Consider the following 27,500-nt stretch of genomic DNA (forward strand, 5'->3'; position numbering starts at 1 on the left):
CTTGCATTGTACGTGTCTCACTGGAACACACATTTGTGCTTTATTTAAAGAAAAGGAGGGATGCTCACCACCCTAAACCTCACTCCCATCCGGGTCACGGCACCAATGTGACTGGCCCTGGTCACCCCGCTCCGAACGGGACTCGAACCGGCGTCTCCGGCATGGGAGTCGGGTGCACTAACAAGGAGGCTAAAGGCTACAGCCTCTAGCGTCAGTCGCTACTGCACCTCTTGAGGTCAGGAGAGTGAGGTTTATACTCATTGCACAGCTATCTACCAGCTGGCCACCGTTACACTCACCCCCCCCTAAACCTCACTCCTATCTGGGTCACGGCACCATTGTGAGGCCGGTGTCCTGGTCATCCCGCTCCGAACAGGACTCGAACCGGCGTCTCCGGTGTGGTAGTCAGGTGCGCTCACAAGGAGGCTAAAGGCTACAGCCTCTAGCGTCAGTCGCTAGTGCACCTCTTGAGGTCATGTGTAATCTCATCCATTGACCAGGGGGGAAAATATAATAATTTACTAATAATTATATTAATGATTTAAAAACATCAGTGCTGTGTGTAGTGTTCTTGGTGATGTTCCGTCGCCCTGTGGATGGCGCAAGAACCTCAGCTGAGTAACGTAGCAAATGTCCCACATTGTGGACTTCTGCGTGATAAGAGCCGGAAGTAATCCTCTGTGTTCCTCAACTGCTTTCGGGTCCTTGAATAACTTACAACGTGCGAGTAAGGGCAGCCGGTGGACTTTCTGGTGCCCTTCTAGGGTAAGATGGTGCCCCCTTAGAGAGTTGGTGCCCTACGCAGACTGCGTAGTCTGCTTATAGGGAGCGACGGTACTGGCTACAACTCTTGACACTTTCTCGTTAGCTGGACACGATACCGGATGATTGCCAGCCCCCTGAGATTTGGCCGGAAATATGTAGGCTATATCTAGTCCATGCATAGAATACATTGCCTAATTTAGGGCATCTTGTCATGACTATGACGATTAATTGCCATTCAAATGTTCATACTTATTAAAGTTGCTGTAAGCAATTTCACGTGACTGAGCTGTTGAATTAGCCACACCCCCTCATTTATAAACCACGCCCTCCAATATAATTTTGAGAGCAAAACTGAGCAAAAGAGCAGCATTGTTTGTTCCTGTGGATGTCAAATTTAACAGTTGCACAATAGCGCCCTCAACTGGCAAACATTATGAATCACAGCTTCAAATGCAACACTATGAGAACGAGCAAATTGATTGACAGGTGAAAAGCATCAATGGCTTTGTATGTCAGTGATCGCTTACAACACCTTTAAGGTGAATGCATTTATTTGCTTTGGAATCATATAATAAAATAGAGATGTTAGATTTCATTTAAGGCTTTAAAAACTTGATATAAAATAATATATTTCTTTCATAAATTCTCACATATATGCAATAATATGAGACAGAAGGTGCATGATAATTGCGCTTCAAATTGCGTCAGACGTTTACGGAATAATTTGACAGGCCTAAGCTTGTAAACAACATCTATGTTTGTGGGCATTAGTGTTTGTAACTTAAGTTACTTCATCATTCGAGGGCTGATTCTCTGGTGCCAGCACCAACTTCATTGGAAAAGGAGTGAACAGGTCTTGTCACTCAAGCCAGAAGGCTGAAGCTAATGTTGACCATCCGAGGTCACGGTTATGTCTGTAGAGGAGGATAGAGTGAACATATCCTGCAGGAAAGTCCAGCGCTCCACAGATATGATACAGAGCCGCATCAGAGACAGGATTTTCCAACCTGCCTGTTATTGTCCAGTCAGTGACGTTACATTGACAGGTGCTTCCTGTCTCATCGGTGACCCTTGACCTCCTGACATCCTGCTGTGTGCGTGTGTTAATTGGGATTGTGGATTTGAACGTGTGACCATCACAGGTCAGGAACTCCAACCCAAACAGTCTCACCCACCAAACCAAAACAAACCAAAAAAAAAAACATGGTGGCTATGAAGGGAAATGACACTACATCTCAAGTACTGAATTAAAGGTCGACCGATACTGGATTTTACCAAAACCAGTAACTAAGCTGGTGGATAAGGCAGATCACTGACTAATCAGGCCATAGATTATAAAATTGTTTTTTTGAATGTTTTAAAAAGGTTTTTCCTTACTGTGGCAGGCCCAGACAGAGTATCAAAAATGACTTGCATCTCAGATGCAGTTTATTATTCTACCAAATTCCCAATAATACCCCCAAAAAAATAAGATCTGGTGCAAAACACGCAACTTTTAACCATGAACAGGCTTGAAATAAACCCTTGACTCTTAAGCTGTCTTGGCACTGCAGAGGTGGCACAGAAGCTGCAGTTGAAGTGGCATTGAGTTGTATTTACACAGATTATTTAAAGCTGCTCAGAGCAGGAATAATTAGCTGATGACTCGTCCACACTCTCAGGCATATTGCAGCCGCTCCTCCCCTGGGGCAGACCGGAGTCAAGCCTCTGACCCCCAGCGGACAGAATGCCCCTCCGCGTTACAGGCAACCTGTGGGGACACTCCTCCGCCCCTGGCAGCGGTTCCATCGCTTCAGGCAGTCGGGGAGTCGCTTCCCTCCTCCCCTCGTGGACGGTGGCATTCTCTCGACCCCTCCACGTTTCTGGGGGAAGGCAGGGCACTCCTCCACCCCTGGCAGCGGTTCCATCGCTTCAGGCAGTCGGGGAGTCGCTTCCCTCCTCCCCTCATGGATGGTGGCATTCTCTCGACCCCTCCACGTTTCTGGGGGAAGGCAGGGCACTCCTCCGCCCCTGGCAGCGGTTCCATCACTTCAGGCAGTCGGGGAGTCGCTTCCCTCCTCCCCTCATGGATGGTGGCATTCTCTCGACCCCTCCACGTTTCTGGGGGAAGGCAGGGCACTCCTCCGCCCCTGGCAGCGGTTCCATCACTTCAGGCAGTCGGGGAGTCGCTTCCCTCCTCCCCTCGTGGACGGTGGCATTCTCTCGACCCCTCCACGTTTCTGGGGGAAGGCAGGGCACTCTTCCGCCCCAGGCAGCGGCTCCATCGCTCCAGGCAGTCGGGGAGTCTAGTCCCCACTCGCCCCGCGTCTGTTGGCAGTGGCGCTCCCATGGGTGGATGGCAGTGTCGAGGACTCTGCGACGGGCATCCCTCCTCCTTCCCGCATTTAGGCACCAGTGTTAGGGGGTTAAACGGAAAGGAGGAGGCGAGAACCGGCTTAACAATATAAATAATATTTAATTAAATAAAAACACACAAACATAACCACATACAGGGCAGCTGCCCGTAATACTCTCTCTCTCGAACTGTCGTCACCGGCCGCCTTTATCCCTTGCGCGCCCTATCAGGCTGATTGGGGACCGGGCATGCATTGTTCCAGCCCGGCCCCGCCCTCCTCCGCTCTACAATCGGTCAACATCTATACTTAAGTCATATAATAGCTTTGTGTGAACAAAAGTAGCCCTTCAATTAAAATATTCCAATTTAATTGCTTTTTTTTCCTCATTGACCGCAAACATAACTGATTCCATGCGTGCCGTAACTGAAGAGATTTGCGGAGCGTAACATTTTCATTCTATTCCTTCCAAAAAGTATCATATTACTTAAGAAGACTTGGAATAAATGTAATAAATCATATGAAACTGCTTTTTGTAGCTTGACAGCTGTGGTCACAATGAATTATTGTTGCATGGAAAAAACATTTCCTTTAAGAGCACAATGAAACGGTGAGATGTCAATATCAAGTCTAACTCTCTCAATGTTTTGTTGCAGGACTCTGGGTCTTTGGATACCTGCATTCAGAGCATCCTCTCCGCTCTCTACCCTCCGTTCAGCTCGACCGCGGCGACAGTGTTGTGGCAGCTCTTCAGTGTGGTGGAGAGACAGTACCGCGGTGACGGCCTGCGCTGTTTCCTCGACTTCTTGTTGCCTGCCAAGAGAATCCTGTACATAATCAAAAATGAGGCCTGTGTGAGTGCACACACTTACTGTATACTGTATCATTGGACATTTTGTTTGACTAAACCATATATTATAAGCCCTAAACATAAGTTCGGGAGGAGCGAGTCCATCTAATCTTTCAATGAACAGCCAGAGTATATAAGCAGCTGTTTACCTCTCTTCGGTCGGAATCCCGGAACTGGGGAAAAAGTATCTGACAGTAACATTCTCCGCCGTCAGAATACGATCCACCATGCGGAAACCTAAGCCTAACCCATCCCTACCTACCCTAGCCCAAACCAAAAATACCTAACCTAACCCTAACTACACTAACCTTAACCCTAACCTACCTACCCTAACCTTAACCAACACTACCTTACTTACACTAACTCTAAACCTACACTACCCCACCTACCCTAAACCTAACCATAACCTACCCTACCTACCCTAACCCTAACCTAAACAACCCGACCTATCCTAACCCTAACCTAAACAACCCTACCTATCCTAACCCTAATATACACAACCCTACCTACTCTAATCCTAACCTAAACAACCCTACCAAACCCTAACATACACTACCATACCTACTCTAACCCTAACCTAAACAACCCTACCTAACCCTAAACCTAACAATAACCTACACTACCCTACCTAACCTAACCCTAACCTACACTACCCTACCTACTTTAATCCAAACCTAAGCAACCCTACCTATCCTAACCCTAACCTACACTACTCTAACCCTAACATAAACAACCCTACCTGTCCTAACCCAAACCTACAAAACCCTACCTATCCTAACCCTAACCTACACTACTCTAACCCTAACATAAACAACCCTACCTGTCCTAACCCTAACCTACAAAACCCTATCTATCCTAACCCTAACCTACACTACTCTAACCCTAACATAAACAACCCTACCTGTCCTAACCCTAACCTACAAAACCCTACCTATCCTAACCCTAACCTACACTATCCTACCTACTCTAACCCTAACCTAAACAACCCTACCTATCCTAACCCTAACCTAAACAGCCCTGCCTACTCTAGCCCTAACCTAAATAGCCCTGCCTATCCTAGCCCTAGCCTGCACTGCCCTGCCTGCTCTAGCCCTAACCTAAAAAGCACTGCCTGTCCTAGCCCTAACCCTTGACCCTAACCCTAGCCCTTACCTATCCTAGCCCTAACCTGCACAGCCCTACCTGCTCTAACCCTAACCTAAACAGCCCTACCTGCACTGCCCTACCTGCACTAGCCCTAACCTAAACAACCCTGCCTGTCCTAAGCCTAACCTACAAAGCCCTACCTATCCTAGCCCTAACCTACTCTATCCTGCCTACTCTAAACCTAACCTAAACAGCCCTACCTATCCTAGCCCTAACCTGCACAGCCCTACCTGCTCTAGCCCTAACCTAAACAGTCCTACATATCCTAGCCCTAACCTACACTGCCCTACCCACTCTAGCCCTAACCTAAACAGCCCTACCTGCTCTAACCCTAACCTAAACAACCCTGCCTATCCTAACCCTAATCTAAATAAGCCTACCTATCCTAACCCTAACCTGCACAAGCCTGCCTGCTCTAGCCCTAACCTAAACAACCCTACCTATCCTAGCCCTAACCTACACAGCCCTACCTGCTCTAACCCTAACCTAAACAACCCTACATATCCTAACCCTAACCTACACTGCCCTACCTATCCTAACCCTAACCTAAACAAGCCTGCCTATCCTAACCCTAACCTACACAGCCCTACCTACTCTAGCCCTAACCTAAACAACCCTACTTATCCTAACCCTAACCTACATTTCCCTAACTAGTCTAAACCTAACCTAAACAACCCTATCTATCCTAACCCTAACCTAAACTACTCTAACCCTAACATAAACAACCCTACCTGTCCTAACCCAAACCTACAAAACCCTACCTATCCTAACCCTAACCTACACTACTCTAACCCTATCATAAACAACCCTACCTGTCCTAACCCTAACCTACAAAACCCTATCTATCCTAACCATAACCTACACTACTCTAACCCTAACATAAACAACCCTACCTGTCCTAACCCTAACCTACAAAACCCTACCTATCCTAACCCTAACCTACACTATCCTACCTACTCTAACCCTAACCTAAACAACCCTACCTATCCTAACCCTAACCTAAACAACCCTACCTACTCTAACCCTAACCTAAACAACCCTACCTATCCTAACTCTAACCTACACAACCCTACCTACTCTAACCCTAAGCTAAACAACCCTACCTATCCTAACCCTAACCTACACTACCCTACCTACTCTAACCCTAACCTAAACTACCCTACCTGTCCTAACCCTAACCTAAACAACCCTACCTGTCCTAACCCTAACCTAAACAAGCCTACCTATCCTAACCCTAACCTACACTACCCTACCTACTGTAACCCTAACCTAAACAACCCTACCTATCCTAACCCTAACCTACACAACCCTACCTACTCTAACCCTAACCTAAACAACCCTACCTACACTACCCTACCTACTCTAACCCTAACCTAAACAACCCTACCTGTCCTAACCCTAACCTACAAAACCCTACCTATCCTAACCCTAACCTACTCTATCCTACCTACTATAAACCTAACCTAAACAACCCTACCTATCCTAACCCTAACCTACACAACCCTACCTACTCTAACCCTAACCTAAACAACCCTATATATCCTAACCCTAACCTACACTACCCTACCCACTCTAACCCTAACCTAAACAACCCTACCTACTCTAACCCTAAACTAAACAACCCTACCTATCCTAACCCTAACCTAAACAAGCCTACCTATCCTAACCCTAACCTACACAACCCTACCTACTCTAGCCCTAACCTAAACAACCCTACCTATCCTAACCCTAACCTACACAACCCTACCTACTCTAACCCTAACCTAAACAACCCTACATATCCTAACCCTAACCTACACTACCCTACCCACTCTAACCCTAACCTAAACAACCCTACCTACTCTAACCCTAACCTAAACAACCCTACATATCCTAACCCTAACCTACACTACCCTACCCACTCTAACCCTAACCTAAACAACCCTACCTACTCTAACCCTAACCTACACTACCCTACCTAACCTAACCCTAACCTACACTACCCTACCTACTTTAATCCAAACCTAAGCAACCCTACCTGTCCTAACCCAAACCTACAAAACCCTACCTATCCTAACCCTAACCTACACTACTCTAACCCTAACATAAACAACCCTACCTGTCCTAACCCTAACCTACAAAACCCTATCTATCCTAACCCTAACCTACACTACTCTAACCCTAACATAAACAACCCTACCTGTCCTAACCCTAACCTACAAAACCCTACCTATCCTAACCCTAACCTACACTATCCTACCTACTCTAACCCTAACCTAAACAACCCTACCTATCCTAACCCTAACCTAAACAACCCTACCTACTCTAACCCTAACCTAAATAACCCTACCTATCCTAACCCTAACCTACACTACCCTACCTACTCTAACCCTAACCTAAAAAACACTACCTGTCCTAACCCTAACCCTTAACCCTAACCCTAACCCTTACCTATCCTAACCCTAACCTACACAACCCTACCTACTCTAACCCTAACCTAAACAACCCTACCTACACTACCCTACCTACACTAACCCTAACCTAAACAACCCTACCTGTCCTAAACCTAACCTACAAAACCCTACCTATCCTAACCCTAACCTACTCTATCCTACCTACTCTAAACCTAACCTAAACAACCCTACCTATCCTAACCCTAACCTACACAACCCTACCTACTCTAACCCTAACCTAAACAATCCTACATATCCTAACCCTAACCTACACTACCCTACCCACTCTAACCCTAACCTAAACAACCCTACCTACTCTAACCCTAACCTAAACAACCCTACCTATCCTAACCCTAATCTAAATAAGCCTACCTATCCTAACCCTAACCTACACAAGCCTACCTACTCTAGACCTAACCTAAACAACCCTACCTATCCTAACCCTAACCTACACAACCCTACCTACTCTAACCCTAACCTAAACAACCCTACATATCCTAACCCTAACCTACACTACCCTACCTATCCTAACCCTAACCTAAACAAGCCTACCTATCCTAACCCTAACCTACACAACCCTACCTACTCTAGCCCTAACCTAAACAACCCTACTTATCCTAACCCTAACCTACATTTCCCTAACTAGTCTAAACCTAACCTAAACAACCCTATCTATCCTAACCCTAATCTAAACTACTCTAACCCTAACATAAACAACCCTACCTGTCCTAACCCAAACCTACAAAACCCTACCTATCCTAACCCTAACCTACACTACTCTAACCCTATCATAAACAACCCTACCTGTCCTAACCCTAACCTACAAAACCCTATCTATCCTAACCATAACCTACACTACTCTAACCCTAACATAAACAACCCTACCTGTCCTAACCCTAACCTACAAAACCCTACCTATCCTAACCCTAACCTACACTATCCTACCTACTCTAACCCTAACCTAAACAACCCTACCTATCCTAACCCTAACCTAAACAACCCTACCTACTCTAACCCTAACCTAAACAACCCTACCTATCCTAACTCTAACCTACACAACCCTACCTACTCTAACCCTAAGCTAAACAACCCTACCTATCCTAACCCTAACCTACATTACCCTACCTACTCTAACCCTAACCTAAACTACCCTACCTGTCCTAACCCTAACCTAAACAACCCTACCTGTCCTAACCCTAACCTAAACAAGCTTACCTATCCTAACCCTAACCTACACAACCCTACCTACTCTAACCCTAACCTAAACAACCCTACATATCCTAACCCTAACCTACACTACCCTACCTATCCTAACCCTAACCTAAACAAGCCTACCTATCCTAACCCTAACCTACACAACCCTACCTACTCTAGCCCTAACCTAAACAACCCTACTTATCCTAACCCTAACCTACATTTCCCTAACTAGTCTAAACCTAACCTAAACAACCCTATCTATCCTAACCCTAATCTAAACTACTCTAACCCTAACATAAACAACCCTACCTGTCCTAACCCAAACCTACAAAACCCTACCTATCCTAACCCTAACCTACACTACTCTAACCCTATCATAAACAACCCTACCTGTCCTAACCCTAACCTACAAAACCCTATCTATCCTAACCATAACCTACACTACTCTAACCCTAACATAAACAACCCTACCTGTCCTAACCCTAACCTACAAAACCCTACCTATCCTAACCCTAACCTACACTATCCTACCTACTCTAACCCTAACCTAAACAACCCTACCTATCCTAACCCTAACCTAAACAACCCTACCTACTCTAACCCTAACCTAAACAACCCTACCTATCCTAACTCTAACCTACACAACCCTACCTACTCTAACCCTAAGCTAAACAACCCTACCTATCCTAACCCTAACCTACATTACCCTACCTACTCTAACCCTAACCTAAACTACCCTACCTGTCCTAACCCTAACCTAAACAACCCTACCTGTCCTAACCCTAACCTAAACAAGCTTACCTATCCTAACCTAGCCTACACTGCCCTACCTGCTGTAACCTAACCTAAACAGCCCTACCTATCCTAGCCCTAACCTACACAGCCCTACCTGCTCTAACCCTAACCTAAACAGCCCTGCCTGCACTGCCCTGCCTGCTCTAGCCCTAACCTAAACAGCCCTGCCTGTCCTAGCCCTAACCTACAAAGCCCTACCTATCCTAGCCCTAGCCTGCTCTATCCTGCCTGCTATAAACCTAGCCTAAACAGCCCTACCTATCCTAGCCCTAACCTGCACAGCCCTACCTGCTCTAGCCCTAACCTAAACAGCCCTATATATCCTAGCCCTAACCTGCACTGCCCTGCCCACTCTAACCTAACCTAAACAGCCCTACCTGCTCTAACCTAAGCTAAACAGCCCTACCTATCCTAGCCCTAACCTAAACAAGCCTGCCTATCCTAGCCCTAACCTGCACAGCCCTACCTGCTCTGGCCCTAACCTAAACAGCCCTACCTATCCTAACCCTAACCTACACAACCCTACCTACTCTAACCCTAACCTAAACAACCCTACATATCCTAACCCTAACCTACACTACCCTACCCACTCTAACCCTAACCTAAACAACCCTACCTACTCTAACCCTAACCTAAACAACCCTACCTATCCTAACCCTAACATAAACAAGCCTACCTATCCTAACCCTAACCTACACTACCCTACCTACTGTAACCCTAACCTAAACAGCCCTACCTATTCTAACCCTAACCTACACTACCCTACCTACTCTAACCCTAACCTAAACAACCCTACCTACACTACCCTACCTACACTAACCCTAACCTAAACAACCCTACCTATCCTAACCTACACTACCCTACCTACTCTAACACTAACCTACACTACCTTACTTACCCTAACACTAAACCTACACTACCCTACATACCCTAAACCTAACCATTACCTACCCTAACCTACACAACCCTACCTACTCTAACCCTACCTATCCTAACCCTAACTTACATTACCCTAAATACTCTAACCCTAACCTACACAAACCTACCTATCCTAACCTACCAACCCTAACCCTAACCAAACCTACACTACCCTAACTATCCTAACCTACACAACCCTACATACCCTAACTTAGACTACCCTATGTACCCTAACCCTGACCTACACTACCCTACCTACCCTAATCATAACCCCATCAACCTATCAGGGCTAGGGGGAAACCGATTCCGATGGTGCTTTCAGTAAAGTTAGGGTTAGAGTTAGGTGAGTCTTGTTACAATATAGTCTTTGATTTTAACTTGATATATTTTACCATAATAGTTCATAATATTTCTGTAATAAAAATAAAAACATTTAAATTATCATTCACTTCACTTAGATATGCCTGTCAACACACAAGTTTTTGTTGTACTACCAAAGGTATTACTGGTTAAATTAGTAACGCAGCAGTGAAACATGTTTGGGCCATGGTAATACTCTGAGAGAAACATGGCATGAGTGGGAGCCCGAGAGGGACTTTCAACACTTCAGACTGAAAGAGGGTCTAGTATTGTTCTGAAACCAGCCTAAACACAGAGTGTAGTGAACTCATCACGTCGAACTTGGCAAAGATGATCACTGGGAAATGAAACGCTGAGGGAGGTGGAGTGGAGTGGTAGTGGTGTAGTGGTCTAATGCGCATAACTGGTAAACTGGTAATCAGAAGGTTGCTGGTTCGATCCCCACAGCCACCACCATTGTGTCCTTGAGCAAGGCACTTAACTTCAGGTTGCTCCGGGGTAGGGTTGGGCGATGTCCCCTAAATTGGCAGTTGACGATGTTGACAGTAAAACATCGCGATGGACGATGATATCGTCATATAATTTTCAAAAATTATATGAAAAATTATAATTTCGTTATTTTACTAACCCAACCCATCGTCGGCGCTTTATCAGTAGGTTGCACGACACATGAAGCATTTTTTTTTTTTTAGCTTTCACTTAAGAAGAGTTGTGCACTTTTTATTTTAATATATCTCTTTACATAAATACTATTTTCCACTTAAAAACTATAATTTCGTTATTTTACTCATTGATGAGCAAAAGGAGGAGGCAGAAATGACCATGTACCTGCAGGAAATGGCCATTGATGGGGAAGAGGACCCGCTGACTTGGTGTAAACGAACGACAAAAGGTTTCCGTTCATGGCAAGATTAGCACGGAAATATCTGTGCATATGTGCTACCAGTACTCCATCAGAGCGGGTCTTCAGCACAGCGGGTAGTGTAGTTACTCCAATCCGCAGCTTATTAAAACCAGATAAAGTGAATATGTTGGTATTTCTGGCCAGAAACATCGAAATTTAAACATGGTCTATGGTGAAAGATATTAGACTTCTTTATGCATTTTTCAGCCATCCGTTATGGAGCTATTCGATTTTGCATATTATTTTTTAAACGTTCATTTGTGTAGTTCATATGACCACTTTACAATATTTCAATAACATCATTTATTTTGTAGCCTGTGCTGAAGTTAATTGTGCTGCTAATTATAAGTGAAATGTTAATCCCGAGTTTCGGTCTGAGTGTTGTTCCCGTTTTCTAGTTTTATTTGTTGTTCTTCTATGTTTTAATAAATGTGTGTTATTCATATTCACCTTGTTTCTTTCATTTGATTTGACATTATGGATTTATGGCCAAGGAAATTTTTCTTTTAAAAGTATTAACCAGACAAAAGTTATTTGACGTTCGCTGGTCTGGGTTTATCTTAAACTGCCGCTTCAGTGTATACAAGAGCTATGAGACAATGAGCAAGATTTTCTGAGACACTACAACTACTAATAATTCATTAATAAAGGCTATTTTCTTGTAGCCCACAACATAAAATATTTTAATCTAAATGTACAGTGTAAGACATGTAAAAAAAAGACAAGAAGCTAACAATGTCAAGATCAATATTTGTGCAGCCTGCCTGACACGGTATTTTCACAGACTAACACGTCACGTCTCTGGCATATACTACAGTATTTAAAATAGCATATATGCATTAGTTATATTCTCAATTTAATTTACAGAGCAATCCCTGCAAAGTTTTTAGGTTAACTATAGAAGAGACTAGGATTAGTGAGTCACACTAGCAAGACTCGCAAAAGGGGGCGTGGCATCACGATGGTGGCTCTATATGGCTGACCAACATCACGATGGACGATGATATCGTCCATCGGCACAACCCTACTCCGGGGGGGATTGTCCCTGTAATAAGTGCACTGTAAGTCGCTTTGGATAAAAGCGTCTGCCAAATGCATAAATGTAAATGTAAATGAGGTGTTTGATTTCTGCAAGTTAACGCTGTGTGAGCACATATCTGAATACGCATGTTACTGTATTCAGCACTTTCATTACTTTTAGACAACGGTTCTCAGTGGGTTTTATATAACTCAGGCATGATATTTGAGAAAGTCACAGCGTGTTTAAGCCTATGTTTCTGCTGCATCGGGAGCCATCATTACATAGCAGTGTTGGGGGAGTAACTTATTAAAGTAGTGACGCTACAAATGTAACAGTTTTTCAGTAGCCTGACAGTAGCTGTTTTCACAACTGTGCAGTTCTCAGGTAACAAGCTACTTTAACCAATGAGTAGCGTGAACTCTGATTGTTTTGAATGGGAGACAATGTGTTGGCCAAAACAATGTTTCTTTATTTTTGGATTTTTGATGTCGTTAGGGTTAGAGTCGTTTTGTCAGTACCGATGCTCCCTATATGCATATTACATATTCTGCTTAGGGTACCAACTCCCTCAGGGGGCACCATCTTACCCTAGGGTGGCACCAAAAACTCCCCTGGCAGCCCTTCCTTGTTATACATCATTCAAGGACCCAATAGTAGTGGCAGAACACAGACAATCGCCTCACAGCTAGCACCACGTCAGATTATCGCCTTGCCACCTCCACACCCCATTCAACGATCGTGGAACTCTGTGTAGGGCATCAATTTGACCAGTGTTAGCTCTGCGTTTTGTACCCCCTAATTGTTTTACTTGCAGTTGCAGAATGCAGGTGCAGATTTAAAGAGAGGTGTGGATGTTGTTTTGGTGGTTGTGATGGTGGGGACGCGTTTCCCCATGACCACACGATGTTCAAATGAAATGTAGGCCACTGGATTTAATGGCAGGTTCCATTATGATATTTGCCTCAATAGCGGAATTCAGAGGTCAATCTTTTTTCCTGGGCAGAAACTGTGAAAATATTATGCAGCTTTTTTGTTGCCAAGACTTCCAGGTACTGTATGTGGCTATGCAGAAATATTCACTGAAGACAGTAGTTTGACAAGTACCCTTGGTATCCCCTTTGCACCTATAAGTAGCCTCAGTGGAGTAAGGCTCTACTTTAGTAAATTGTATTGTAGCTACTTTTTAAAAGTGTTGCCTGCATATAGATGATAAATGTAAGGCATGTTACGCATGGACAATTACATCTTGTACATTTATCCTTTTATCCACAGCTCCGATTCAAAGGCCTGTTGCTCTACCACGAAGGATGGCCGCTTTGTTTACATGAGAAAGTAGTTCTGCAGCTAGCACCCCTGCATAAAGTACGCCTGAGGCAGGGAGATTTCTATCTGCAGGTGGTTCCTCTAGGCCACAAGACAGCCAAACTGGTCATAAAATGCCTTTTGGGGAGCGGGCAAGCCATCGCAGAGATCCCAGTCGCCGAGAGCATGTACGGCAACGTCTTCACGCCTGACTTCCTGCAGAATGTAATGCGCGGGCGCAACCTGCACCCTCTCCAGAACTGCCTCCTCAGCACTGGTGCTGTGGTCTACCGCACACCCTGGAAGAACGTGGTCAGCCCTTTGTTTGTGACCAGCACTGCTGACGCCATCATGCAGGCGCGGAGCGGCGGAGGAGCCTTGCGAGGTCAACTGAGCACCTGCAGCAGCCGCGGCTCTACCGGAACGCTGGACAGTCGTCGCAGCTCCCGAGAGTCCTTGCACTCACAGGGGGCGGAGTCCACCATGTCGGAACCCTTCCTCAGTCATAGCCTCACGGATATGGGCATCAGCTCCCTCCACTCAGAAAACTCAACCTTGCACCAGATGGATGAACCAAGTCCCACGTCCAAAACCCACTCCCTTCCCCAGACACCCACCTTGAGGAGCCCGGATCAGGGTAGGAGCAGAGGTGGAATTGGTCACAAAATCCTTTCGTTTAGCACGGACCTCAGTAATCCCGGCCTTCATAAACGCCATCCCAGAGATTCTGCGGCTTTTGAGTCGCGCCGGCTTTTCCGCAAGTCGTATATGGAGGCACTGCAGAACCCAATGAATCTTGGATCCAGCTCGGAATCAATTCTGGAAGAGGGGACAGAGTCGGAGCCAAGATTGTTAAGAGGGTTGGACAGCCTCTCTGTTCCGAAAGATCAGGTCCCTCAGAGGATCTGTGCCCGTGGATGGCTGGGAGGTGAAGAATCTTGCACCAGTTCTCCCATCCTACAAATGCCGTGTGATGAGAGCGCTGAGCTCAGTCCAGGGGAGAGACTCTCCAAATCTCTTGAACATTCTAACAAAGACTCGCAGGTTAAAGGTCACCGGACGCAGTCCTCCTCTGGTGGATCCAGTAGCAGACTTCCGAAGAAACTTATGAACAGTTATGCCTTCCGTTTCGGCAAACTGGACTTGGAGGCAGCCTTTCCTGGCTTGGAGAAACGGAGCAACAAAGAGAACTCAGGTAAAAATGCTTTTTTCAATCTCTATACTCTATTCTCTATACTTAAAGAGCACCACATAGCATCTTTTGGGGGCTTTTTGTCTCTTTATTTTATTGGGAGAACAGGATTAATTTCAGACTTGATGTTGGATCTCCAGTAGGGGCACCAAGATGCCACTAAGGCTTGACCAATACACTAAACTCAATGGTGAAAACCTTTTTGCACCTATTTTCCAGTAGTAGTTCCTACACATCCTAAAAACAAGATGCAATTACTTGAGAGGCAAAATGACCTCAATCAACTCAAAAACACCTTTTTGGCCAGATTTCGTTCAAAGTGGCGTCACGCAGATTCTTTCCTCGGTTTCACTAGAAGCATATTGGCATCTTAGCCCTAACTTTAACCCTACACCTTACCCTAAAATCTTATTGGTTGATAGGAATGTTGTTTCAGTTGCAATAAGCATGCTGATCCAGACACATATACCACTTAGCAGGGCCGGTACTTGGATGCAATCTCAGATTTTGCACTTGGAATTATTTGCACTAATTAGTGGGTTCACAAGGTGGCAACACTCACAATTGAGCCTTTGCTGTCACGAAGAAGCGCTAAAAGATGTAATCGCTGCCAAACATCAGGAGACAAAAGTAGAAACAACAAGAGTGTGCGGGTGAGGAAGTCAGGAGACGCAGGCATTTGGATCACTCAAGTCTGAATGAATATAAAGACATATTTGTGGGTCCATGCGCCAACTGCCTGTGTATGCGCGCACAGTCACAGAGTATTACATTCACATTTACATTACATCCAAAGCGTCTTACAGTGCACTTATTACAGGGACAATCCCCCCCGGAGCAACCTGGAGTTAAGTGTCTTTTTCAAGGACACAATGGTGGTGGCTGTGGGGATCGAACCAGCAACCTTCTGATTACCAGTTATGCGCATTATCCCACTATGCCGCCACCACCACTTCCAATTGTGTTCAATTATCCACAGAGGCTTGGCATTCATGTCAAAACCGAAGTATACTGGGCTTTCTTCTGACTGGGTTGGGGGGTGTTCACGAAGAAAATATAGCCCCGCCCCGCCCCTTAAGCCAAGTCATGCCATGCCATTCCTGGTCACCTTACAAGCTCACAGTTCTGACCAAAAGTATCAGAACTGTGCCAAAAGTACACGTTCCCTCATTCTGGCACAAACCAGACCTAGCTTCCCTTATCAAATCACACAGCCTGAGGGTTAACAGACAGTTTTGGTTTCAGACAGTCTGTTGTGGATCAGTGCTTTAGTGGGTAATTACTGTATCACCTGCAGCTAAATGCAGGTCCATCAACTGGCTTGTCTGTGAGCAGCTGATTGGAGGAGACGGCTTGTTATTCCTCTGGACTGATTTTATGGCTCACGTCTGTCTGCATGTGAGGGCTAATAGCGTTTGTGATATGGAATGTGCATGGCCCTACCCGACATAGGTGTGCTTTTCTTTCCAACATGTGTTTGTTTAGATGAGGTCCTCTACCCCAAAGGCATGAAACTGTTGCTAGGGAGACTGCCCTGTTTTATTTAGCTCTTCCTGCCATTGAAATTTGGAAAGAGAGAGTGTTTTGCCTTCTGTCTATTGCTTCAGTCAAGGGGAGTGTTTCGGTCTATCCACAGGAAATTCCAAACTGTTCGGCATTCTTATGATTTTGTGTTACTTCAGTACGTGAAGTGAAACGGACAGCATGTCCTAACATTGTGCAAACTATTAATTCCCAAGCAAAACTATAAATTGCCTCTTCCAATTCGCAATTTACGGCATTAATGTGGCATGATGTTTTTTGCCGCAAAAAATATTTCCTCGTTTATTTAAAAAAAGAGAGCAAAAATCACAGTTACAGTAAGGCATTTACAGTGGAAGTGAATGGAGCATATTATAAACATTAAAATGCACACTGTTTAGCCAATGTTAGCCACAAGATGCAAACATTATACGTATTAGCATGAATTTTGTGCAATAAAATAAGGGTTTTTCCAACGTTACAGCGTTCAAAAGATTACAGCCATTAAGTCGTCATGACAACAAACTTGTAATATTGCATATAACTCTATATGGATGAGATTAATAAACAATTGTATCAAACTAAAGTCATGATAACATGTTTCATGTTTACGTCTTGTGGCTATACGTGTCCACCTGTAGCATTGTTTATGGACTAGCCCAAAAATTTGACTATTTATTGACCAGACAGATATATATCGATCGATCAGTTGATCAGTCGATCAGTACCAAAAGAATAATGACTTCTAGCTGGAAACTTGTCATGTCATGCCTGGTTAGGACAATGTTAGGGGGCGTTCACACCGAACACGTTTTATGTCCTTTTGTGTTGTTTTTCAATTGTTCTCCGGTGTAAACATGCACTAAACGGACGTGTTTGGCCGTTGCCACATGTCTTGCTGTTTTTCAGCGTCTCACCGCATTTTTTAAACGCTGTGTCAAGAGCTACTGCTGTTAAAAACGCTTGTTGAGACACCCGCGGTCTGCGCTATTTCTGGTGCTGCGTCTAGCTTTTTTTAGCATAAGGAAGTGTCCGGTGTGAACGTCCCCGTACAAGTGAATTAGTTCTCTGTGACTCTTATTTGACTTTCCCTTTACGTTGACACACATGCAGTGGTTCAGTGGTTTAGGTAAGTTCCCATCTGAAAGAGTGTGTGTAGTCCCTCTGCTCGATGGCCTCTTTCCCACACATGAAAATCAAAGCCATTGAGTCTCGGCTGAGAGCCACAGTGGATCCGATGACGCACCTGAGGGAGGATCTGTGTGGCCGTTTCCTGCTCCGCTTCCAGATGGTTTCCCTGAGTCATAATGGGAACTATTGTGTCCCGCTGAGTTAGCGAGGCTGTCGTAGCGAGGCTTAAAGCGTAAACTCATCTCGACGTAATATCTATTCTATTACAAAGCCCAACCAAAGTAGAGGTCAGCTCAGACTTTGTTCAGATCACAAATGCCAATGACTTTGAGGATGGATCGGATGACAGGTGATGTGGTTCCCATGATACCGCAAAGCTCGGCTTTAGCTCTCAGGCGCTTGGCTGCTTGTTACAAGGATTTTAAAAGCAGTGTTTGGGAGGAACTAACTTCACTACATTTTCAGTGTGACAGAAGCTCAGCCTTTTTAAAAAATAGTGTCGCTTTTCCAGTAAAAAGCAGTAGAATAAAATAAGAAATAGGTTTAGCATGTTCCATAAGATGACCCCCAACCTAGGACAAGAAGAAGAAGAACTCGCCCCAGCTGTCATATTCAGGGGCGGAGCCATGAGATTTTCAAAAGGGCAAGCGATCAGTCTGTGGTGGCACATAAATGGTCGGGCATTGTTTTTATATCATCGGTGGGGGTTTGTGGTGGGGGGGATTGAGTGCAGGGCTGGACTGGTAATCTGGCATACCGGACATTTTCCTGGTGGGCCGATGCACTTTGGGGCCAATCAGGTGCGGACTGGCCATCTGGACAACCGAGCGGGCCGGTGGTTCAGCCGCGGAACGTACCAAATAGGCCGCGTTATGCAGAATGGACCACGAAACGGTGCCGCGATATGCAGAAAAGGAGAGCGAACACCCCTCATAAGCTCAACAACGTTCGGCTCAATTGCCCCCCCCATGTACATCTGTCTCCACATGCTGTGAGTCTCCGCGGTGTCATGCACAATGAGTCACGTGATAAGATGCAGCGATTGACGGTCTCAGAAGCGGAGGGAACTGAGACTCGTCCTCCGCCACCCGGATTGAGGCGAGTATCCGCGCCACCACGAGGACCTACAAATGCTGTCCATTGATCTTACATGTATTGAACCCCAACATAACATTGTTGTGTTGTGTTGTACTCTTTGAATTCTGGGGAAAGTTCACAAACATCTGCTTCAGCTGGGAATGCCAGTCACAGCATTCCTATAACCGGAGCCTGAGGGTGTGTGTGTATTACAGTCATCTGAAGAGTCATCTGTGTTTGTGTGTCTGCGTCACACATCTGGACTCAATCTCGACTCACTGTTCCACTTTTATCAAACCCCCGAACCCGATCGTCCTACATGCATGGCAGTCGATTCACACACACACTCACACAAACACACACACACACACTCACACAAACACAAACACACACACACACAAAATCACACACACACAAACACACACACACTCACACAAACACAAACACACACACACACAAAATCACAAACACACACACACTCACTCACTCACTCACTCACTCACTCACACACACACACACACACACACACACACACACACACACACACACACTCGCGCGCGCACACACTCACACACTCACACTCGCGCGCACACACACACACTCACACTCACTCACTCACACACAAACATACTCACACACACTCACACACACACAAACACACTCGCACACAAACATACTCACACATACACACACACTCACGCACGCACGCGCGCACACACACACACTCACACACACACACACACACACACAAACATACTCACATACTCGCACATACACACACACACACTCACACACACACTCACACATGTTGTGTTTCCATGTTTTATGGGGACTTTCCATAGACATAATGGTTTTTATACTGTACAAACTTTATATTCTATCCCCTAAACCTAACCCTACCCCTAAACCTAACCCTCACAGAAAACTTTCTGCATTTTTACATTTTCAAAAAACATAATTTAGTATGATTTATAAGCTGTTTTCCTCATGGGGACCGACAAAATGTCCCCACAAGGTCAAACATTTCGGGTTTTACTATCCTTATGGGGACATTTGGTCCCCACAAAGTGATAAATACACGCTCACAACCTCAAACACACACAACCTCACACACACACACAACCTCACACACACACACAACCTCACACACACACACACACACCTCACACACACACACACTCAATCACATGCACACTCACACACACACACTCATACTCACACACACACACACACTCTCTCACACACACACACACACACTCACATTCACATACTCACATACTCACACACACACAAATACTGTTACAATAAACAAATGCAATTAGGTAGATTGGAGGGCTCATTCTCTTCAAAAACAAATCTAATCCACTGCGTCTTCATCGGCTCAGATGTCAAGAGTAATTGAAGACTGTTATGTCCATTCATACATCCAACAACAAAACACCTCAATCGCTCAGGAGACATTCTCGTCTACAGCTCGTCTATGCAAAAACAGCAGTGTCTGTCGACAGTCGTGGGCGGGGCCTGTACAAAGTGACATCACTTGCTACAGAGTCTGTGAACGGCTTGTTCTGAGACGGTGTTTATGATTAATGGGGATTAAAAAAAAGGGCTGTTTGTATTTTTATCATTTTACGGTGGTTGTGTACACACACTGCCAACACAAATTTATGTTCAAACACCATGAAAAAGTACATTTTGTATAATAATTCAGCGAACAGACCATTTAGTCCTAGTCTTTACCAGAGTAAGAAGATAACTTTGTTGGTCTATTGTGTTACAGGTCTCTCTGAAGGGGGTGCACGGTCCAGCTCGAGGAGGAGCAGTAACAGTGGTGATGAACTTCTGCCTCCCAAACCCTCCGATAGACCATCAGTCAGTCCTGCCCCGTCCACAGCACCCTCGACTGTCTGTACCCCATCACTGCCCTCACTGATAGCACAGGTCAACCAGGAACTCCTGACCTCTAGTGCGATCACGCTACCGGGTACGTGATGGGGAGCCACATCTTTCAGCAGAACCAAATAACTTTGTTTACAAAGGCTGTTTATAGTGTCCATGTACGTCAAGCTCTGTATTCCTTGTCTTCCCTACGATGGCTTTGGATGAGGAACAGACCCAAAACTCTCAAATCTCATTCGCAATGATGTCAAGATTCAAAACCGGCACTCTTGACTTGGCACTGCAGGTTTGACGTCTAGTATTATACAGGGACTTACTCGCCGGTTCTCCGATACGCCGTCGCTTGGTCCTCGGCACCTCCTCCATGCTCTAATGGACGATAGCCGCGCCTCCCCGGAACGCCCCGCCGCGTTTTTGGTGAACGGTAGGGGTCTCCCCCGCCCCTGGCAGCGGTAACCACTCCAGGCGGTTGGTTGGGAGCCCCGCCTCCCTTAGCGATTTGGCGGCCATTCCTCCTCTTCCAGGCAGCCGTGCTCCTCCATCCTCTGGCGGATGGCTGCGGCTGCTCCTTCGGGGTGGATGGTAGCGGCAAGAACTCCACTACGGCGCATCCCTCCTCCTTCCCGGTTTTTGGCACCAGTGTAAAGGGGTTAAAGGAAACCAACGGCTTGACGATATAAATAATATTTTAATTATAAACTGAACCAAAAAGACAAACGCACACAGGTGTCGGACAGCTGCCTGTAAATCTCTCTCTCTCTCACACTGCCATCTCCAGTCGTCCTTTATCCCTCTGAGGCTTGATTAGCCTGATTAGGGCATTACGACCCGGCCCCCGCCCTCCGCCCCGCCACAACCCTCTATAAGACGGACAATTAAAAAGTGCGTACTAATCCAGTGCGGATTGAGATCAATATTTTTGCTTTGACTCCATGCATGTCTAATGTTGGACTGCCAACAGGAACGATGTCGAAACTAGATTACGAACAACGTACAGGGTTGTTTCGATATTCTGACAACGCGTAATTGACGCTCCCATCTTAGCCATTGGTTGCCGATAAACACTTATCCCGTGCACATTGACAGAATACATTAAGGACGTCCGCAGTAACAATATGTCCGTCTGAATTTGCCGTTTGACACTAAAACACCTGTGCATCTAAATGGTAAATGGTCTGCACTTATATAGCGCTTTGCTAACCTTGACGGTATTCAAAGCGCTTCATTCACCCATTCACACACTAATGGCGGAAGAGCTGCCATGCAAGGTGCTAGCCTGCCATTGGGAGCAACTTGGGGTTCAGTGTCTTGCCCAAGGACACTTCGGCATGTGGGTCGTGTGGGTCGGTAATCAAACCGCCAACCCTGCCATTAGTGGTCGACCTGCTCTACCACCTGAGCCACAGCCGCCCCTAAACTGTCTAAACTGAACCCGACAGATACGGTACTGAAAATGGGATTTTAGAGCTTCGATGGAGGGGAATACTCACCACGAAAGATGGCTTAAATTTCTGTCTGTTCCACAAAGCAAGCTATCGAATGGACTACTTTTATTACACGTTTAGGACGTCTCTTGTAACTTAAGCGATGTAATGAAGGAACTATGAACTGTCTATGCGTGGAACGATATTTCAAATTAACACAGGTTTGGAATGACTAGAGTGACTAAATGAGAGACGTTTCATTTTTTATGATTTATGATTGATCAGGTTACTCATCTAGCTTTTCCAACCCCTGTCTCACCCCACCACAGGTAACCAAGACCGCAGTGGGAGACCAGTTCTGCAGGTGTGCACTAGAAATCAGGTGTGGACGGACACATGTTGCACTGTGAATGAGATCACTGGGCTGCTGTGCTACTACTGGAACAGACTACGGTGAGAAACGCATTCACACTGTGCTCGTTCAGCTGCTTGTTAGTATGCCATCTCACTTACACTTCCTGTGCTGCACCACGCATCTCGCAATCTTAGCACCATCTTTGTGGCCAAACCAGTGGGCACGCCTCACTCAACATGGAAAGTCTACGCTGCTAAAGCGTGACACGTTCTGACGCAGTCCTATATGCTGAAAGGCAAGCTTGTTTCACTAAACGTCCTCTCTTGTGTTCAGGAAGGAGAAACGCGATCTGGGTTTGACAGTTGTCGTGGACAGTCGCAGGCAGCCCGTCGCTTCGAACCTTTTATCTGCGCTGTCTCAGTTTCAGGTGAGACGACACGCTCTCTGAGTACACATCATTCATCAAGTCATGTGTCTGTGACTGGTGCCAGTCCCCGGTTACATAAAGCACCTTAAGTGTCATTTTCCCTTAAGATCACCCTAAAGTTTCCCTTCAACTGAAGGGTGTTGCCTTATAGATACTTAGTGTTACTTAAGGCATTTTATAGGTGAAACGTCACAATCCCTTACACACACACACAAACCAGAAGTGTGCCCAGTATTATTGGCTCTCTACATCTTTATAAACTGTATGAATGGATGCATTATATATATATATATATATATATATATATATATATATATATATATATATATATATATATATATATCCAACAGCCCTACTGACCAGTTTGAAAAGTAATTATGCAGTAATCGTGATTGGTGCATCCTGAAACAGGTGGCACGTGACAACGCCACGCTTCAGAAGAGGTCGGACAATCATTTACATATTAATAATGATACTCAGAAACTTTAATAGTCTTTCTAATATGATTTTATGTTCATTTTAAAGTTAAAGTATTTTTTTACGTGGTAAAACTGCCCAAGTGTTGGTCGGGACAATATCCGATCTTCTGAAAAATGAGACATCAGAGACATGTTGTGTCCATGGTAACAGTAAAATGTTATTACAGTAAAATCTCACTCACTGTAGTAAATCCCTTAACGGATGTAAGTGTATAAGGGATTATATGCAACACTCTCATGTCATTCCATCATGTAAGGGGAAATCGTGCTTTTAGTGTTATACTTACGGGAAAAACTTAAGGTGTTTTATGCAACCGGGTACCGGCCCTCATTCTTCTAAAGTGTTTACTTACAAGCACACACCCTGCGGTTTGGATCCTAATATTAACTCCTGGATTAACCACGGAACTTAGTCAGTCAATCAGTCAGTCATTCAGTCAGTTAGTTAGTTAGTTAGGTTGTCAGTCAGTTAGTTAGTTTGTCAGTTAAATGGCATTAATTAGTTTTCGTGATTAATTATTTAACTGAAATAGTTTGTTAGTCAGTTAGTTAGTTTGTCAGTCAGTCAGTTAGTTTGTTAGTCAGTCAGTCAGTCAGTCAGTCAGTTAGATAGTTAGTTTGTTAGTCAGTCAGTCAGTCAGTCAGTCAGTCAGTCAGTTAGATAGTCAGTCAGTCAGTCAGTCAGTCAGTTAGTTAGTTAGTTAGTTTGTTTGTCAGTTAAATGTCATTCATTTGTTTTCATGATTAATTATTTAACTGAAATAATCAGTCAGTCAGTCAGTCAGTTAGTCAGTCAGTCAGTTAGTTTGTTAGTCAGTCAGTCAGTCAGTTTGTTAGTCAGTCAGTTGGTCAGTCAGTCAGTCAGTCAGTCAGTTAGTTAGTTAGTTTGTCAGTCAGTTAGTTAGTTTGTTTGTCAGTTAAATGGCATTAATTTGTTTTCATTATTAATTATTTAACTGAAATAATCAGTCAGTCAGTTAGTTTGTTAGTTAGTCAGTCAGTCAGTCAGTCAGTCAGATAGTTAGTTTGTTAGTCAGTCAGTCAATCAGTCAGTCAGTTAGTTAGTTTGTCAGTCAGTTAGATAGTTAGTTTGTTAGTCAGTCAGTCAGTCAGTCAGTTAGTTTGTTAGTCAGTCAGTCAGTCAGTCAGTTAGTTTGTTAGTCAGTCAGTCAATCAGTCAGTCAGTTAGTTAGTTTGTCAGTCAGTTAGATAGTTAGTTTGTTAGTCAGTCAGTCAGTCAGTCAGATAGTTAGTTTGTTAGTCAGTCAGTCAATCAGTCAGTCAGTCAGTTAGTTTGTTAGTCAGTCAGTCAGTTAGTTTGTTAGTCAGTCAGTCAATCAGTCAGTCAGTCAGTTAGTTTGTTAGTCAGTCAGTCAGTCAGTTAGATAGTCAGTCAGTCAGTTAGTTAGTTAGTTAGTTTGTTTGTCAGTTAAATGTCATTCATTTGTTTTCATGATTAATTATTTAACTGAAATAATCAGTCAGTCAGTCAGTCAGTTAGTCAGTCAGTCAGTTAGTTTGTTAGTCAGTCAGTCAGTCAGTTTGTTAGTCAGTCAGTTGGTCAGTCAGTCAGTCAGTTAGTTAGTTAGTTTGTCAGTCAGTTAGTTAGTTTGTTTGTCAGTTAAATGGCATTAATTTGTTTTCATTATTAATTATTTAACTGAAATAATCAGTCAGTCAGTTAGTTTGTTAGTCAGTCAGTCAGTCAGTCAGATAGTTAGTTTGTTAGTCAGTCAGTCAGTTAGTTAGTTTGTCAGTCAGTTAGATAGTTAGTTTGTTAGTCAGTCAGTCAGTCAGTCAGTCAGATAGTTAGTTTGTTAGTCAGTCAGTCAATCAGTCAGTCAGTCAGTTAGTTTGTTAGTCAGTCAGTCAGTCAGTCAGTTAGTTTGTTAGTCAGTCAGTCAGTCAGTCAGTCAGTCAGTCAGTTAGATAGTTAGTTTGTTAGTCAGTCAGTCAGTCAGTTAGTTAGTTAGTTAGTTAGTTTGTTTGTCAGTTAAATGTCATTCATTTGTTTTCATGATTAATTATTTAACTGAAATAATCAGTCAGTCAGTCAGTTAGTCAGTCAGTCAGTTAGTTTGTTAGTCAGTCAGTCAGTCAGTCAGTTTGTTAGTCAGTCAGTTGGTCAGTCAGTCAGTCAGTCAGTCAGTCAGTCAGTTAGTTAGTTAGTTTGTCAGTCAGTCAGTTAGTTAGTTTGTTTGTCAGTTAAATGGCATTAATTTGTTTTCATTATTAATTATTTAACTGAAATAATCAGTCAGTCAGTTAGTTTGTTAGTCAGTCAGTCAGTCAGTTAGATAGTTAGTTTGTTAGTCAGTCAGTCAATCAGTCAGTCAGTTAGTTAGTTTGTCAGTCAGTTAGATAGTTAGTTTGTTAGTCAGTCAGTCAATCAGTCAATCAGTCAGTCAGTCAGTCAGTCAGTTAGTTAGTTTGTCAGTCAGTTAGTTAGTTAGTTAGTTAGTTTGTTTGTTAGTTAGTTAAATGGCATTCATTTGTTTTCATGATTAATTATTTAACTGAAATAATCAGTCAGTCAGTTAGTTAGTCAGTCAGTTGGTCAGTCAGTTTGTTAGTCAGTCAGTCAGTTAGATAGTTAGTTTGTTAGTCAGTCAGTCAGTCAGTTAGTTAGTTTGTCAGTCAGTTAGATAGTTAGTTTGTTAATCAGTCAGTCAGTCAGTCAGTCAGTTAGTTAGTTAGTTAGTTTGTTTGTTTGTTAGTTAGTTAAATGGCATTCATTTGTTTTCATGATTAATTATTTAACTGAAATAATCAGTCAGTCAGTCAGTCAGTTAGTTAGTCAGTCAGTTGGTCAGTCAGTTTGTTAGTCAGTCAGTCAGTCAGTCAGTTAAATGGCATTCATTAATTTTTATGATTAATTATTTAACTGAAATAATCAGTCAGTCAGTCAGTCAGTTAGTTAGTCAGTCAGTTGGTCAGTCAGTCAGTTAGTCAGTCAGTCAGTCAGTCAGTTTGTTAGTTAGTTTGTTAGTTAAATGGCATTACTTAGTTTTCATGATTAATTGTTTAACTGAAAAAGTTTATTAGTCAGTCAGTCAGTGAGTTTGTTAGTTAGTTAGTTAAATGGCATTACTTAGTTTTCATGATTAATTGTTTAACTGAAATAGTTTGTTAGTCAGTCAGTTAGTTAGTTAGTTAAATGGCATTAATTAGTTTTCATGATTAATTATTTAACTGAAAAAGTTAGTTAGTCAGTCAGTTAGTCAGTCAGTCAGTCAGTCAGTTTGTTAGTTAGTTTGTTAGTTAAATGGCATTACTTAGTTTTCATGATTAATTGTTTAACTGAAAAAGTTTATCAGTCAGTCAGTCAGTGAGTTTGTTAGTTAGTTAGTTAAATGGCATTAATTAGTTTTCATGATTAATTATTTAACTGAAAAAGTTAGTCAGTCAGTCAGTCAGTCAGTCAGTCAGTCAGTCAGTCAGTCAGTTAGTTAAATGGCATTAATTAGTTTTCATGATTAATTATTTAACTGAAAAGTTAGTCAGTCAGTCAGTTAGTCAGTCAGTTAGTCAGTCAGTTAAATGGCATTAATTAGTTTTCATGATTAATTATTTAACTGAAAAAGTTAGCTAGCTAAATTACCTAAATTAATTTGTAGTAAGTAGTCCATTAGTTAAATGAAGTCATTTTAATTAGTTAATTTGCTAAATTAAGTGCATTTAAATTAGTTAAATGAACTGCATTAATTAGTTTAAATTAATTAATTACTTAGTAAACTTAAATTGTTAGCTAAATTAACTATAGTTGGTAGTTCAGTAGTTAAATTACTTATTTTTATTAGTTATTTAGCTAAATTAAGTCAAGTCAATTTTATTTGTATAGCGCCTTTCACAACACACATCGTTTCAAAGCAGCTTTACAGAAGATCAGCATTAACAGACGATAAAACTGTAATGTCTATAAAGTCGATTAATCATCATTGTGTAATTTAGATAAAATACGAATTTTAATAG

The 27,500-nt window shown here is 43.6% G+C and overlaps 1 protein-coding gene across 1 annotated transcript in view; it reads left to right on the top strand.

Annotated features, from left to right (window-relative positions):
- The window catches only part of LOC127657849 (pleckstrin homology domain-containing family G member 4B-like), a 61,489-nt gene that overhangs the window by 9,201 nt on the left and 24,788 nt on the right, over positions 1-27,500 (top strand). Inside the window, 5 exon segments of the mRNA XM_052146793.1 lie at positions 3,755-3,952; positions 13,994-15,218; positions 20,725-20,928; positions 22,597-22,720; positions 22,956-23,049. Of these exon segments, the coding sequence (XP_052002753.1) occupies positions 3,755-3,952; positions 13,994-15,218; positions 20,725-20,928; positions 22,597-22,720; positions 22,956-23,049 (1,845 nt within the window).

This window comes from Xyrauchen texanus, chromosome 17, assembly GCF_025860055.1.
Source record: "Xyrauchen texanus isolate HMW12.3.18 chromosome 17, RBS_HiC_50CHRs, whole genome shotgun sequence".
In the NCBI taxonomy this organism is placed as follows: Eukaryota; Metazoa; Chordata; class Actinopteri; order Cypriniformes; family Catostomidae; genus Xyrauchen; species Xyrauchen texanus.